Below are 15,818 nucleotides of genomic sequence, written 5' to 3'. Positions count from 1 at the left end.
CTAACGTAGCATCTTTTTCCCACAACGTCCGGATATTTTTCTGACACTTTTTCTGACACACATATTCTGACCAAATAGCTATTCATAAACATAACAAAAAAATACATGTTGTATAGGAAATGATAGATACACTAGTTCTTAATGCAATCGGCGTGTTAGAATTCTAAAAATAACTTCATTACGACATAAGGCTTACGTTATGGCGAGCGAGTGCCCAAAACCTGGGCGCAAAACTAATAGTACACAGATATGAAATAGCATCATAAAATGGGTCCTACTTTTGATGAGCTTCCATCAGAATGTTGTACAAGAGGTCCTTTGTCAAGAACAATCGTTGTTTGGATTTAGAACGTCCTTTTTCCCTCTTGAATTAGCAAGCGCACTAGCCAAGTGGCGCGAAGCTCTCCTTCCTGAACAAAGGCACACAACACAAAACGCGCCTAACGTCCAGAAAAAATTTCAATAGTATAATAAAACTATATTGAAAAAACATACTTTACGATGATATTGTCACATGTATCAAATAAAATCAAAGCCGGAGATAGTAGTCGCCTATAACGACAGCTTTTCAGAAGGCAATTCCAGGTCCATCCTCGCGCTTTCCAGAAAACAGGAAATGGGTGACACGTCATTCCAAGAGGATTTATTCCACCTCAGACAAAGATAAACACTCCATTTCTTCTCTCACTGCCTCTTGACATCTAGGGGAAGGTGTATGACGTGAATGTATACTAATACGTATCATGCCCATTTATAGGCAGGACCTAGAACAGAGCATCGATTTCAGATTTTCCACTTCCTGGTCAGGAAGTTTGTGCCAAATGAGTTCTGTTTTACTCACAGATATAATTCAAACGGTTTTAGAAACTAGAGAGTGTTTTCTATCCAATAGTAGTAATAATAATATGCATATTGTACGAGCAAGAATTGAGTACGAGGCCGTTTGAAATGGGCACCTTTTATCCGGCTACTCAATACTGCCCCTGCAGCCCAAACAGGTTAACCTCTCTGGGAGATGTGGGACGCTTTCCCAGGGAAAATGTAGACCGCCAAATAAAAAAAATGGTATAAAATCAAACTTTCATTAAATCACACATATAAGATACCAAATTAAAGCTACACTCGTGAATCCAGCCAACATGTCAGATTTCAAAAAGGCTTTTCGTCGAAAGCATAAGATGCTATTATCTGATGATAGCACAACAATAAACAAAGAGAGTGTAGCATATTTCAAGCCTGCAGGCGCAACACAAAACGCAGAAATAAAATATAAATCATGCCTTACCTTTGACGAATTTCTTTTGTTGGCACTCCAATATGTCCCATAAACATCACAAATGGTCCTTGTGTTCGATTAATTCCGTCCATATATGTCCAAAATGTCCATTTATTTGGCGCGTTTGATCCAGAAAAAAACTGCTTCCAATTTGCGCAACGTCACTACAAAATATCTAAAAAATTACCTCTAAACTTTGCCAAAACATTTCAAACTACTTTTGTAATACAACTTAACCTGTTGGGGATGGGGGCGCTGTTTAGACTATTTATGCTAATGTGGCTAATTTTTTAAACGGCTTCCCACAAAATCCTTGATCGTACAATATGCATATTATTATTATTATTGGATAGAAAACAGTCTATAGTTTCTATAGGAGTTGAAATTTTGTCTCTAAGTGGAACAGAGCCCATTCTACAGCAATTTCCCTGACATGGAGTCAGATTTGAGAAACGTTGGCCACTTTTCTGAAGTCATTTAAACGGGCACTGTCGTTGCTATGACTATACGGACACTTCTTACGTCTTCCCCTGGATGCCTTTACGTGATGACGATTCCAACGGGCTCGATTGCTCGTTCACAGGCCCTACAAATGAAAAAAACCTTTAGCTAGCAAGTCTTTTCTTGCTGCGTAACGCGCGTGGAAGACACCGACCCTCTCCTGTTCCAAGCGTTAGTTTAGCCTGTTATATTTCTCCGGTCATCTTTTCACTCGTTATAGGAGTTACAAACATCACAAAGTAGTTAATTTAAAGCGTTTTATAGCAATTTATATCCGTTTAGTGCGATTTTGGGACATTTATTTTTGCAACGATGTGAAAAGTTGGTCACGCTTTTCAGTTCATCCCGAACGTAGTTGACATTTCCACATGGCAAGAGGACAGCTTTCCACCAAAAGACGATTTCTCCCAAGAAAGGATCCTTTGCCCAAGATACTGATGGAAGAACAGCTCAAGGTAGGACATTTTTATTATGATAAATCGTGTTTCTGTCGAAACATTTTAGTGGCTTAGGACGCCATGTTTTTTGACGTAGCTTCGCTTGGCGCAAACTGTATTGAAAAGTAAGGATAAATTAAAAAATGTAATAACGCAATTGTATTAAGAATTAAATTGTCTATCAATCCCTGTCCACCCTATATTTTTTAGTCACGTTTATGAGTATTTATGTATAAGAGTAGATCACTGTCTAAGTGGCGCAAGGACGTTTTCTTTACCAGCTTGTCTACATTTCACATTGTCTAACCATGATTTTGGTGGCTAAATATAAACATTTTCGATCAAACTGTATATGCATGTTGTAATGTGATGTTACAGGAGTGTCATCGGAAGAATTCTGAGAAGGTTAGTGAAAAAATTAATATCTTTTGGCGATGTTGACTTTTATCGCTCACTTTGGCTAGAATCAATGCTGGGCTGCTAATTGCTATGTGCTAAGCTAATATAACGATTTATTGTGTTTTCGCTGTAAGACACTTAGAAAATCTGAAATATTGTCTGTATTCACAGGATCTGTGTCTTTCGATTCGTGTATGCTGTGTATTTTTACGAAATGTTTGATGATTAGTAGTTAGGTAAACACGTTGCTCATTGTAATTATTCTAGTCCATTTGTGATGGTGGGTGCAATTGTAAACTATGCCATCTACCTGAAATATGCACTTTTTTCTAACAAAACCTATCCCATACCATAAATATGTTATCAGACTGTCATCTAATGAGTTTTTTTGTTGGTTAGAGGCTATAAATATCTTAGTTTAGCCGAATTGGTGATGGCTACTGGTGTTGGTGGACAAATAAAAGATGGTGGAATATGCTAATGTGTTTTTAGGTAATAGATGTACATCTTTACATATTGTGTCTTCCCTGTAAAACATTTTAAAAATCGGAAATGTTGACTGGATTCATAAGATCTGTGTCTTTCATTAGCTGTATTGGACTTTAATGTGTGAAAGTTAAATATTTTAAAAAAATATTTTTTTTGAATTTCGCGGCACTGGTTTTTCAGTGGGGGGGGGGGGGGAGTGCCGCTAGCGGCACGCTGATCCTAGACAGGTTAAGGTATTTGTAAACGTTAATAATCGATCAAATTGAAGACAGGTCTATCTGTTTTCAATACAGGATGACAACAAACTAACCATACTTTTCTAGTCTTGCGCAACTCTCAAACAGTACACATAACGTTACACTGATTCCAGATGGCCGTTCTTCTTCATTCCACAAAGGAATAACCTTAACCTATTTCCATAGACTGGTGACATCCAGTGGAAGCGGTAGGAACTGCAAACAGGTTGATTAGAAGTCTAGTATCCCAATGAAAACTCATTGAACAGACAGTGACTTCAAAAGAAAGAAAATCTGAATGGTTAGTCCTCAGGGTTTTGCCTGCTACATAAATTCTGTGATACTCACAGATATGCTTCAAACAGTTTTAGAAACTTCAGAGTGTTTTCTATCCAAATCTACTAATAGTATGCATATCTTAAATTCTACGGATGAGTAGAAGGAAGTTGAAATTGGGCACGCTATTTATCCAAAAGTGAAAATGCTGCCCCCTATCCTAGAGAAGTTAAGAACAAATTCTTATTTTCATTGAAGGTCTAGGAACAGTGGGTTAAAGATATCACATAGTATAACTGCGTAAGTGTTGCTCTCCACATGAAATCAATGGAATTAGAGTATGAAAACTAAGGAGATGGAGAAAATGCTGGTGTTTGATTGCAAATATGCAGACTGAAACACCTGTCTCCGGATTACATCTCAAACTAAGGGCAACCATGGCATCTGTGACAGAGGGAGAAGCGTCCATCATTGTATATGGGTAAGAGTTTAGCTAGCTACATTTTCAGATATTACACATTTCAAATTTTGTCATTTTAATTTCAAGTTACTGTACTCTTAGCTAGCTAACGCTGGCTAGCTAGCTAAAATAAAAAATAAAATAAAAATTGCTATGTGTTTCTACGTTACCTTACATTATAACAGAATCCTCATCAAGATAGCACTAATACATGAAAGAACAAACTCAGTGGCCTTGTGGTTAGTGTGTGTGTTTGTGTGTGTGTGTCACTTACGAACATGACCCTCTTGGGGATGTGGTCCGTCTCCACCAAGGGATTTTTGTAGAGCCACAGCTCCTCTGGCTGGATCACTCTCTCAAAGGGCTCCAGGAACTCTGTGAATCTGAGGAAGAGACACAAATCCACCGCATTAGCTCTGTCTTTCACAATACATTCATTTTCGTATGGGTAGCCCCAGCTGGAATCAAACCCACAATCCTGGTGATGCAAGCCTCATTGTTCTACAGGACCACAAGATCTAGTTACAGTAATACTATGATTTTAGTTCTTCTTTGACGGTTTGGACAGCAAACTAGCACTCTAACAAACACTATGTTTGGAACATTGAAGAGGATTTTTGCTACTGGACTTAACCTGTCTAGGATCAGCGTGCCGCTAGCGGCACTCCCCCCCCCCCCCCCACTGAAAAACCAGTGCCGCGAAATTCAAAAAAAATATTTTTTTAAAATATTTAACTTTCACACATTAAAGTCCAATACAGCTAATGAAAGACACAGATCTTATGAATCCAGTCAACATTTCCGATTTTTAAAATGTTTTACAGGGAAGACACAATATGTAAAGATGTACATCTATTACCTAAAAACACATTAGCATATTCCACCATCTTTTATTTGTCCACCAACACCAGTAGCCATCACCAATTCGGCTAAACTAAGATATTTATAGCCTCTAACCAACAAAAAAACTCATTAGATGACAGTCTGATAACATATTTATGGTATGGGATAGGTTTTGTTAGAAAAAAGTGCATATTTCAGGTAGATGGCATAGTTTACAATTGCACCCACCATCACAAATGGACTAGAATAATTACAATGAGCAACGTGTTTACCTAACTACTAATCATCAAACATTTCGTAAAAATACACAGCATACACGAATCGAAAGACACAGATCCTGTGAATACAGACAATATTTCAGATTTTCTAAGTGTCTTACAGCGAAAACACAATAAATCGTTATATTAGCTTAGCACATAGCAATTAGCAGCCCAGCATTGATTCTAGCCAAAGTGAGCGATAAAAGTCAACATCGCCAAAAGATATTAATTTTTTCACTAACCTTCTCAGAATTCTTCCGATGACACTCCTGTAACATCACATTACAACATGCATATACAGTTTGATCGAAAATGTTTATATTTAGCCACCAAAATCATGGTTAGACAATGTGAAATGTAGACAAGCTGGTAAAGAAAACGTCCTTGCGCCACTTAGACAGTGATCTACTCTTATACATAAATACTCATAAACGTGACTAAAAAATATAGGGTGGACAGGGATTGATAGACAATTTAATTCTTAATACAATTGCGTTATTACATTTTTTAATTTATCCTTACTTTTCAATACAGTTTGCGCCAAGCGAAGCTACGTCAAAAAACATGGCGTCCTAAGCCACTAAAATGTTTCGACAGAAACACGATTTATCATAATAAAAATGTCCTACCTTGAGCTGTTCTTCCATCAGTATCTTGGGCAAAGGATCCTTTCTTGGGAGAAATCGTCTTTTGGTGGAAAGCTGTCCTCTTGCCATGTGGAAATGTCAACTACGTTCGGGATGAACTGAAAAGCGTGACCAACTTTTCACATCGTTGCAAAAATAAATGTCCCAAAATCGCACTAAACGGATATAAATTGCTATAAAACGCTTTAAATTAACTACTTTGTGATGTTTGTAACTCCTATAACGAGTGAAAAGATGACCGGAGAAATATAACAGGCTAAACTAACGCTTGGAACAGGAGAGGGTCGGTGTCTTCCACGCGCGTTACGCAGCAAGAAAAGACTTGCTAGCTAAAGGTTTTTTTCATTTGTAGGGCCTGTGAACGAGCAATCGAGCCCGTTGGAATCGTCATCACGTAAAGGCATCCAGGGGAAGACGTAAGAAGTGTCCGTATAGTCATAGCAACGACAGTGCCCGTTTAAATGACTTCAGAAAAGTGGCCAACGTTTCTCAAATCTGACTCCATGTCAGGGAAATTGCTGTAGAATGGGCTCTGTTCCACTTAGAGACAAAATTTCAACTCCTATAGAAACTATAGACTGTTTTCTATCCAATAATAATAATAATATGCATATTGTACGATCAAGGATTTTGTGGGAAGCCGTTTAAAAAATTAGCCACATTAGCATAAATAGTCTAAACAGCGCCCCCATCCCCAACAGGTTAACACGTTTTTACACTTAACAGTTAAAGATGCCATCTGGGATCTTAAAAACGTACACATTTGTAACATATTGTATGAATTTGAATTTTTAACATCATACAAATTACAAAAAGTTATATACAGTATATTTGGACCCATTTTGGCTCGTGAGCACTACTTTCAAAACTACTGGCTGAAATTATACAAAAGCTCTTGAGCATCATTTAAACACATGTTTCCGTTTCAAGTTGAAGCCCTTTACCTCAACTGACCAGTCAATGGACAAATGTTTAAAACATCCATTAGGCAGAGTCATGTAAATGATTTGGCTTTCCCCCAGAAAAACCTCACAGAAAAACCTCACTGCTCTGTAACATTCATGTCGTTTTGCATCCAAAAGGAAACCCTATTCCCTACATAGTGCACTACTTTTGAACAGAGCCCTGGTCAAAGTACTGCACTATACATGGAATTGTGTGCCATTTGAGTGTACCATTGAGTACCAAGAGGTTAGCCTGCTTGCCCCGCAGCTTCCTCCAGCCTCTCTCTCCCTAGCCACCCAGGGACCTGTCAGACCTGACAGACCTGACCTTGTTCTCTCCCAGTGAAACAAAGGCTTTCCGTTAGTCCACTCTAAAACCTTTCTTTCACTGCGGACCATGCCAACCAGGGCTGATTGTGACAGTGATGAAAATATCTGCCCAGACAGTAACCACAACTAGCATTCAAATGAGGAAAAGCTCTTTTCATAAACTCAGCAAAAAAAGAAACGTCCTCTCACTGTAAACTGCTTTTATTTTCGGCAAACTTAAAGTTGAGTCAATTGTCTCTCCATAGAGATTTCCACATGTGCAAAAGGGATCTATCATAGCAGTCTAACCAATTCAATCAACATCCATTAACCTTTTCTCAATAGGGGGTGCTGTTTTCACTTTGTAAAAATGTTGTTCCCAAATTAAACTGCCTCGTACTCAATTCTTGCTCGTACATAATGCATATTATTATTAGTATTGGATAGAAAACACTCTCTATTTTCTAAAACCATTTGAATTATATCTGTGAGTAAAACAGAACTCAAGTTGGAGCAATTTTCCTGTGAGGAAGTGAGAAATCTGAAATCACGCAGGCTGTTCTGGGGTCAGTTTATTAATTTGCATGTCTTCTATTGGTCGAGATGCACTGCATACGCCTTCCCCTAGATGTCAGCAAATAGTGAGAATTGGAATGGAGTTGCTAGGCAGATCTGAGGCCATATAAATGGGCTTGGAACGTGGGGTGCAGTCTTTTCAACATTCGCCATGATGCAAGACAGACTTCAGGATTGCGTTCTGGAAAGCTCCCGTTAAAGGCCTTAGATATATCCGGCTCTGATTTTATTCGATATAGGTGTTAAAGACATCATAATGTTGTTATTTTAACCTGATGAGGATAGAGGGCGCTATTTACACTATGGGGGAAAAACGTGCCCAATTTAAACGGCCTCGTACTCTATTCTTGCTCGTACAATATGCATATTATTATTACTATTGGATAGAAAACACTCTCTAGTTTCTAAAACCGTTTGAATTTTGTCTGTGAGTAAAACAGAACTCATTTGGCAGCACACTTTCTGACCAGGAAGTGGAAAGTCTGAAAATTATGCTCTGTTCATAAATGGGCATGACACGTATGAGTATACATGCACGTCATACACCTTCCCCAGGATGTCAAGATGCAGTGAGAGAAGAAATGGAGTGATTATCTTGGTCTGAGATGGAATACGTCCTATTGGAATGACGTGTCACCCATTTTATGTTTTCAGGAAGGCGCGAAGTTGGTCCTGGATTTGCCATCGGAATAGCTGTCGTTATAGGCGATTATATCTACGGCTTTGATTTTATTTGATACATGTGACCATATCATCGTAAAGTATGTTTTTTCAATATAGTTTTATTAGATTTTTGAAATTTATTCGTGATGTTAGGCGTGTTGCGTTGTGTGCCTTTGTTCAGAAAGGAGAGCTTCGAGCCACTTGGCCAGTGTGCTTGCTAAATCAGGAGGGAAAAACGATGTTCTAAATCCAAACAGCGACTGTTCTGGACAAAGGACCCCTTGTCCAACATTCTGATGGAAGATCACCAAAAGTAGGACCCATTTTGTGATGCTATTTCATATATCTGTCGAACTGTATACTAGTAGTTTTGCGCCCAGATTTTGGGCACTCTCTCGCTATAACGTAAGGTGGATGTCGTAATGAAGATATTTTTAGAATTCTAACACTGCGATTGCATTAAGAACTAGTGTTACTATCATTTCCTATACAACATGTATTTTTTTGTAATGTTTATGAATAGCTATTTGGTCAGAATAGGTGAGAGTCTAATAGAAATATCCGCACATTCTGGGAAAAAGAAGCTACATTAGCATAATGGATAACCACTGATTTCAGCTCTAAATATGCACATTTTCGAACAAAACATAAGTGTATGTATAACCTGATGTTATAGGACTGTCATCTGAGGAAGGTTTATGAAGGTTAGTGAAAATTGATATCTTTTGCTGGTTTATTCGCTAACGCTAACGTGCCTATTGCTATCGCTAACGTGCCTTGATGAATGAATGCGGTTGTGTGTAGGCTATTGTAGTAAGCTAATATAATGCTATATTGTGTTTTCGCTGTAAAACACTTAAAAAATCTGAAATATTGGCTGGATTCACAAGATGCTTGTCTCTCATTTGCTGTACACAATGCACTTTTCAGAAATGTTTTATGATGAGTATTTAGGTATTCCACGTTGGTCTCTATAATTACTCTGGCTGCTTCGGTGCTATTTTTGACGGTAGCTGTGATGGTAGCTGCAATGTACAACTGATTTATACCTCAAATATGCACATGTTTCAAACAAAACATAGATTTATTGTGTAACATGTTATAAGACTGTCATCTGATGAAGTTGTTTCTTGGTTAGTTTGGTTGGTTCTTGGTTAGTTAGGTTGGCTTTGTGCATGCTACCTGTGCTGTGAAAAATGTCTGTCCTTCTTTGTATTTGGTGGTGAGCTAACATAAATATACGTGCTGTTTTCGCTGTAAAACGTTTAAAAAATCGGACATGTTGACTGGATTCACAAGATGTGTATCTTTCATTTGCTGTATTGGACTTGTTAATGTGTGAAAGTAAAATATTGCAAAAATTTGGGGGGGGGAATTTCGTGCTCTGCCTTTTCAGTGGAATGCGGGAGGAGTTCTAGCGGAACGCCTCGGCCAGACAGGTTAAACCGAGTTATATCAGTTTATATCAGTATATTGCGATTTTCGGATATTTCTTAGTGCTGCGTTATAGTGAGTTGGACACGTCTTCGCCACATGGCTAATGTTTACTGCTAATTCCAAAGTTGAAGGCGACAATCTACAACCGAGCAAAAATTGCTCTGGACAAAGGACAACTTGCCCAAGATTCTGATGGGAGCTCCTCAAAAAGTAAGAAGTATTTATGATGTTAATTCGTTGTTCTGTTGAAAAATGTAAAACTCCTATTCCGCCATTAATTTCGGTGCGGTCTCGCTTTAACGCACGCTGTATGTCGTAGTAACGTTAATTTTAAAAATCTAACACAGCGGTTACATTAAGAACTAATGTATCTTTCATTTGCTGTCCAACCTGTATTTTTTAGTCAAGTTTATGATTAGTTAATGATTAGATTAGGTGCCTCTCCCAAGATTTCTCCCAACATTTTGTTGGCAGCTTGGCTACTATTCTCATTGTATAACCACGATTTGTGCCGCTAAATATGCACATTTTCGAACAAACTCTATATGTATTGTGTAATATGATGTTATAGGACTGTCATCTGAAGAGGTTTGAGAAGGTCAGTGAAAAAATGTATATCTTTTGCTGGTTTATTCGTTATCGCTATTGTTGGCTTGAATCACTGCTGTTGTGTGGTTGGCTATTGTAGTAAGCTAATATAATGCTATATTGTGTTTTCGCTGTAAAACATTAAAAAATCTGAAATATTGGCTGGATTCACAAGATCTTTGTCTTTCATTTGCTGTACGCTGTGTATTTTTCATAAATGTTTTATGATGAGTATTTAGGTAATTCACGTTGGTCTCTGTAGTTATTCTAGTTGCTTTGGTGAGAGTTGTGATGGTGGCTGCAATGTAAAACTATGATTTATACCTGAAATATGCAAATTTTTCTAACAATATATGCTATACAATATGCATATGCTATACAATATGCTATACAACAACTTTATCAGACTGTCATCTGAAGAAGTTGTTTCTTGGTTAGTGACTATTTATATCTTCATTTGGTCGAAATTGTGATAGCTACCTATGCAGGAAAAAAATGGTGGAAGAAAAAAGTTGTGTCTTTTGCTATCGTGGTTAGCTAATAGAAATACATATTGTGTCTTCCCTGTAAAACATTTTAAAAATCAGAAATGATGGCTGGATTCACAACATGTGTATCCTTCATCTGGTGTCTTGGACTTGTGATTTAATGATATTTAGATGCTAGTATTTACTTGTGACGCTATGCTAGGCTATGCTAGTCAGCTTTTTTACTGATGGGGGTGCTCCCGGATTCGGGATTGTGATGAAGTTGTAGTTAACTCAAAACCAGATATTGCCCTTGTAATAAAAACAAATGATCTATTCTCATGCAACATATTTACATTACTTTACTACGTCACATTAGCTCCGCAAAAATAATTTGTTTAATGGAAACCTTAATTTGGCTTTGATACCATCTTAATTCACTGTAACTTTTAGGGGAAAGCATCTATTCAATAAATATAGCAACTTATCTCTTACTACAAAAAAATACATTTTCAGGCCTTAAGGGCAATTTTCTCTAATGTATCATTATATTCTTTAGAAAATTCCATAAGCATTTAGACAGTCATATAATGCTTTAACCTTAACTCTTATCAAATGATCCATAAAGGGAGAACAACTCAGAAAAAAACGTGTATTTACTATTTACCCACCCGACGTATATCTACATCTGAATGCGCAAGTTAGTATATTATTCATAATTTAGTTCCATCGTTCTTCATCGCTATTCTGTTCTGCGGAAAAGGAGTGTTATTCATTCTCATAGGTCGACCTGTAAGTACCTCATGTGGGGCCAATCCCGTCATGGTTCCTTCCTCTCATGTACATCAGAGCCAGGGGCAAGCATTTCACCCATGACAGGTTAATTTCCTTCATTAAGGTATTTAGCTTCCCCTTTATTTATTGATTCACCCCCAATGCTTCTGTCTAAATGTATATTACCAAATGCACAAAGTGGGAGCCATTGTTTTAGGATAATTTGGATGCCAAACCCCATCTTGGAATTATTTTTCTCAGTAGACATTCAGCCACTGTGTTTGCATTTGCTGCTTTACAGGGAAAAGCTTCTACCCATTTGGATAACATGTCAATAACTACAAGGCAGTGCTTATATCCCTGGCATGGGCTTAATTCAATAAAGTCCATCATCACATGTTCAAACAGACCCTCAGGTCTTGGATGGGCCAATGTAGCCACAGAAATGCCTCTGGCAATGTTGTTATTGAGACAGATAATACATCTGTCGCAATAATGTTTTGCAGAAGATGAAAAACCAGGTGCATGCCAATATTGTCTTATCATTATCATCTATCACCCCCCCTTTGACACATGGTCCTTACCATGCGTCAAGTTACACATGTATGGAAAACACTAGTGAGGAAGAACAGTAAAGGTGGAGTAAATCCACCGAGCGTGGATTTACAAGAAACCTTCTCCTTGGAAGGAGCAGAGTCTTGTTAAAGAGAAATATTAGTTTGACAGAAAGGGTTAACTTTTACCGCCTCAGAAACCCGGATCCGGGATCACCCCCCACCCCCCCCCACACTGATTAGCATCACTAGCATAGCGTCACATTTAAATAGTAGCATCTAAATATCATTAAATCACAAGTCCAAGACACCAAATGAAAGATACAGATCTTGTGAATAAAGTCACCATTTCAGATTTTTAAAATGTTTTACAGGGAAGACAAAATATGTAAATCTATTAGCTAACCATGTTAGCAAAAGACACCCTTTTTCTTTGTCCACCATTTTCTCTCAACACCAGTAGCTATCACCAATTCGGCTAAACTAAGATATTGATAGCCACTAACCAAGAAAAAACCTCATCAGATGACAGTCTGATAACATATTTATGGTATAGGATAGGTTTTGTTAGAAAAATGTGCATATTTCAGGTATAAATCATAGTTTGCCATTGCAGCCAGCATCACAAATCTCACCAAAGCTCCTAGAATTACTACAGACAGCAACGTGTATTACCAATTTACTCATCATAAAACACTTCTTAAAAATACACAGCACATAGCAATGGAAAGACACAGATCTTGTGAATTCAGACAACATTTCAGATTTTCTAAGTGTTTTACGGCGAAAACACAATGAATCGTTACATTAGCATACCACATATGCAAACGTTACCAGAGCATTGATTCTAGCCAAAGAGAGCGATAACTCAACATGGCCAAAATATATACATTTTTTCACTAACCTTCTCAGAATTCTTCAGATGACACTCCTGTAACATCATATTACACAATCCATATAGAGTTTGATCGAAAATTTGCATATTTAGCGGCACAAATCGTGCTTACACAATGGAAATAGTGTTCAACTACTCAAGCAATCTGGCCGGGGCCATTTTGAAAATACAAATATTTTTATCAAAAACTATTCATAAACTTGACAAAAAAAATACAGGTTGGACATGAAATGAAAGATGTATTAGTTATTAATGCAACCGCAGAGTTAGATTTTTAAAATTAACGTTACTAGACATACAGTGTGCGTTACAGCCAGACTAGTGACGCAATAACGGCGTCACTAATCACCATTATTGAGTTTACATTTTTCCACATAAAAACGGAATAACATCATAAATAGCTCTTACTTTTCGACGAGCTTCCATCAGAATCTTGCCATGGTGGTTCTTTGTCCAAAAGAATCGTTGCTTGGTTGTAAAACGTTGCATTCAACTTCTGATATAGCAGCTAACACTAGCTAGCCATAGCTATTTTGCCATAACGTGTCCAAATCCCCAAGGCGCAATACTGAGGAAATTCCGAAAAACAGCAATATACTCGCATAATCTGATATAACTCGGTTTAAAATAGCTTCGTTATGATGCTTCTAACACCTATGTCTAATTAAATTACAGATGGATACATCTAACGTTTAAAATTGAGCGTTTGAAAATGGCATCCTGAGGTCCCTCTCTGCGCAATGCTCAGCGTGGAAAGGAAGGCTCCTCTCGCTCCTTGGCCTTTTATAACCTCTGAGAGCTACGCAGCAAGCCCATTTCACTTCTCATTGGTTACTGACATCCAGGGGAAGGCGGGTGCAGTTCATGTCGTTCCATAGGATATACACAGACTTTCAAAACTGATCTGAAATCAGAGCTTCGCTCTCAGACCATCGCAGTACCTGTCATGGATTTCGCTGTAGAAAGAGTTCTGGGTCACCCACAGACAAAATTCCAACGGCTATAGAAACTAGAAAGTGTTTTCTATCCAATAGAATTAATAATATGCATATTGTACGATCAAGAATTGAGCACGAGGCAGTTTAATTTGGCGACACCCAGAAATAAAAAATGCTAATTGCGCCACCTATTGGCAAAAGGTGTCCAGAGCATGGAGGCGCTACCAGGAGACAGGCCAGTACATCAGGAGACGTGGAGGAGGCAGTAGGAGAGCAACAACCCAGCAGCAGGACCGCTACCTCCGCCTTTGTGCAAGGGGGAGCACTGCCAGAGCCCTGCAAAATGACCTCCAGCAGGCCACAAATGTGCATGTGTCACCATATGGTCTCACAAGGGGTCTGAGGATCTCATCTCGGTACCTAATGGCAGTCAGGCTACCTCTGGCGAGCACATGGAGGGCTGTGCGGCCCCACAAAGAAATGCCACCCCACACCATGACTGACCCACCGCCAAACCGGTCATGCTGGAGGATGTTGCAGGCAGCAGAACGTATACCACGGCGTCTCCAGACTCTGTCACGTCTGTCACATGTGCTCATGTGCTCAGTGTGAACCTGCTTTCATCTGTGAAGGGCACAGGGCGCCAGTGGCGAATTTGCCAATCTTGGTGTTCTCTGGCAAATGCCAAACATCCTGCACGGTGTTGGGCTGTAAGCACAACCCCCACCTGTGGACGTCGGGCCCTCATAACACCCTCATGGAGTTTCTGACCGTTTGAGCAGACACATGCACATTTGTGGCCTGCTGAAGGTCATTTTGCAGGGCTCTGGCAGTGCTCCTCCTTGCACAAAGGCGGAGGTAGCAGTCCTGCTGCTGGGTTGTTGCCCTCCTACGGCCTCCTCCACGTCTCCTGATGTACTGGCCTGTCTCCTGGTAGCGCCTCCATGCTCTGGACACTACGCTGACAAACACAGCAAACCTTCTTGCCACAGCTCGCATTGATGTGCCATCCTGGATGAGCTGCACTACCTGAGCCACTTGTGTGGGTTGTAGACTCCCTCTCATGCTACCACTAGAGTGAAAGCACCGCCAGCATTCAAAATGACCAAAACATCAGCCAGGAAGCATAGGAACTGAGAAGTGGTCTGTGGTCACCACCTGCAGAACCACTCCTTTATTGGGGGTGTCTTGCTAATTGCCTATAATGTCCACCTTTTGTCTATTCCATTTGCACAACAGCATGTGCAATTTATTGTCAATCGGTGTTGCTTCCTGTGGACAGTTTGATTTCACAGAAGTGTGATTGACTTGGAGTTACATTGTGTTGTTTAAGTGTTTCCTTTATTTTTTTGAGCAGTGTATTTATTTTTGGGGGGTGTGTTAGAATAGCATTTAAGTATTTTGTATATAGTTATTTCCTTCAAAATGTATCACTGTACCAATTTGGCCACTTGGGTACATTTGGGTACATTTGTGTGGGACACCTGGGTGACTTCATGCTCCATGTCATGTAGCTCGCTCATTTTTGAAGTTTTCTGTCTAAAACTTTGCTCAGCTATTGTTGCCATCTCATGTTCTTCATTCAAATCATCCACAGCATCCTATATGTATGTTTGGCAGTTCTTGGTCATTTGAAAGATGATGCAGCAACAATAAAAAACAGAAAACCTATGTTTTATTTCCTTGTATTTCTTCTACCAGATCTATTGTGTTATATTCTCCTACATTCACATTTCCACAAAATTCAGAGTGTTTCTTTTCAAATGATACCAAGAATATGCATATCCTTGCTTCTGTGCCTGAGCTACAGGCAGTTAGATTAGGGTATGTCTTTAGGTGGAAATTGAGA

The 15,818-nt window shown here is 38.9% G+C and overlaps 1 protein-coding gene across 2 annotated transcripts in view; it reads right to left on the bottom strand.

Moving 5' to 3' along the window:
- LOC129853987 (phospholipid phosphatase 4-like) overlaps positions 1–15,818 on the bottom strand; it is a 117,047-nt gene that overhangs the window by 79,587 nt on the left and 21,642 nt on the right. For both annotated transcript variants that reach the window (XM_055920577.1, XM_055920583.1), the window contains exon 2: positions 4,349–4,457. In XM_055920577.1, the coding sequence (XP_055776552.1) occupies positions 4,349–4,457 (109 nt within the window). The remainder of the gene's footprint in view (positions 1–4,348; positions 4,458–15,818) is intronic.

Source organism: Salvelinus fontinalis, chromosome 1 (assembly GCF_029448725.1).
Source record: "Salvelinus fontinalis isolate EN_2023a chromosome 1, ASM2944872v1, whole genome shotgun sequence".
NCBI classification, from domain to species: domain Eukaryota; kingdom Metazoa; phylum Chordata; class Actinopteri; order Salmoniformes; family Salmonidae; genus Salvelinus; species Salvelinus fontinalis.
This window is presented reverse-complemented; position numbering and strand designations above follow the sequence as displayed.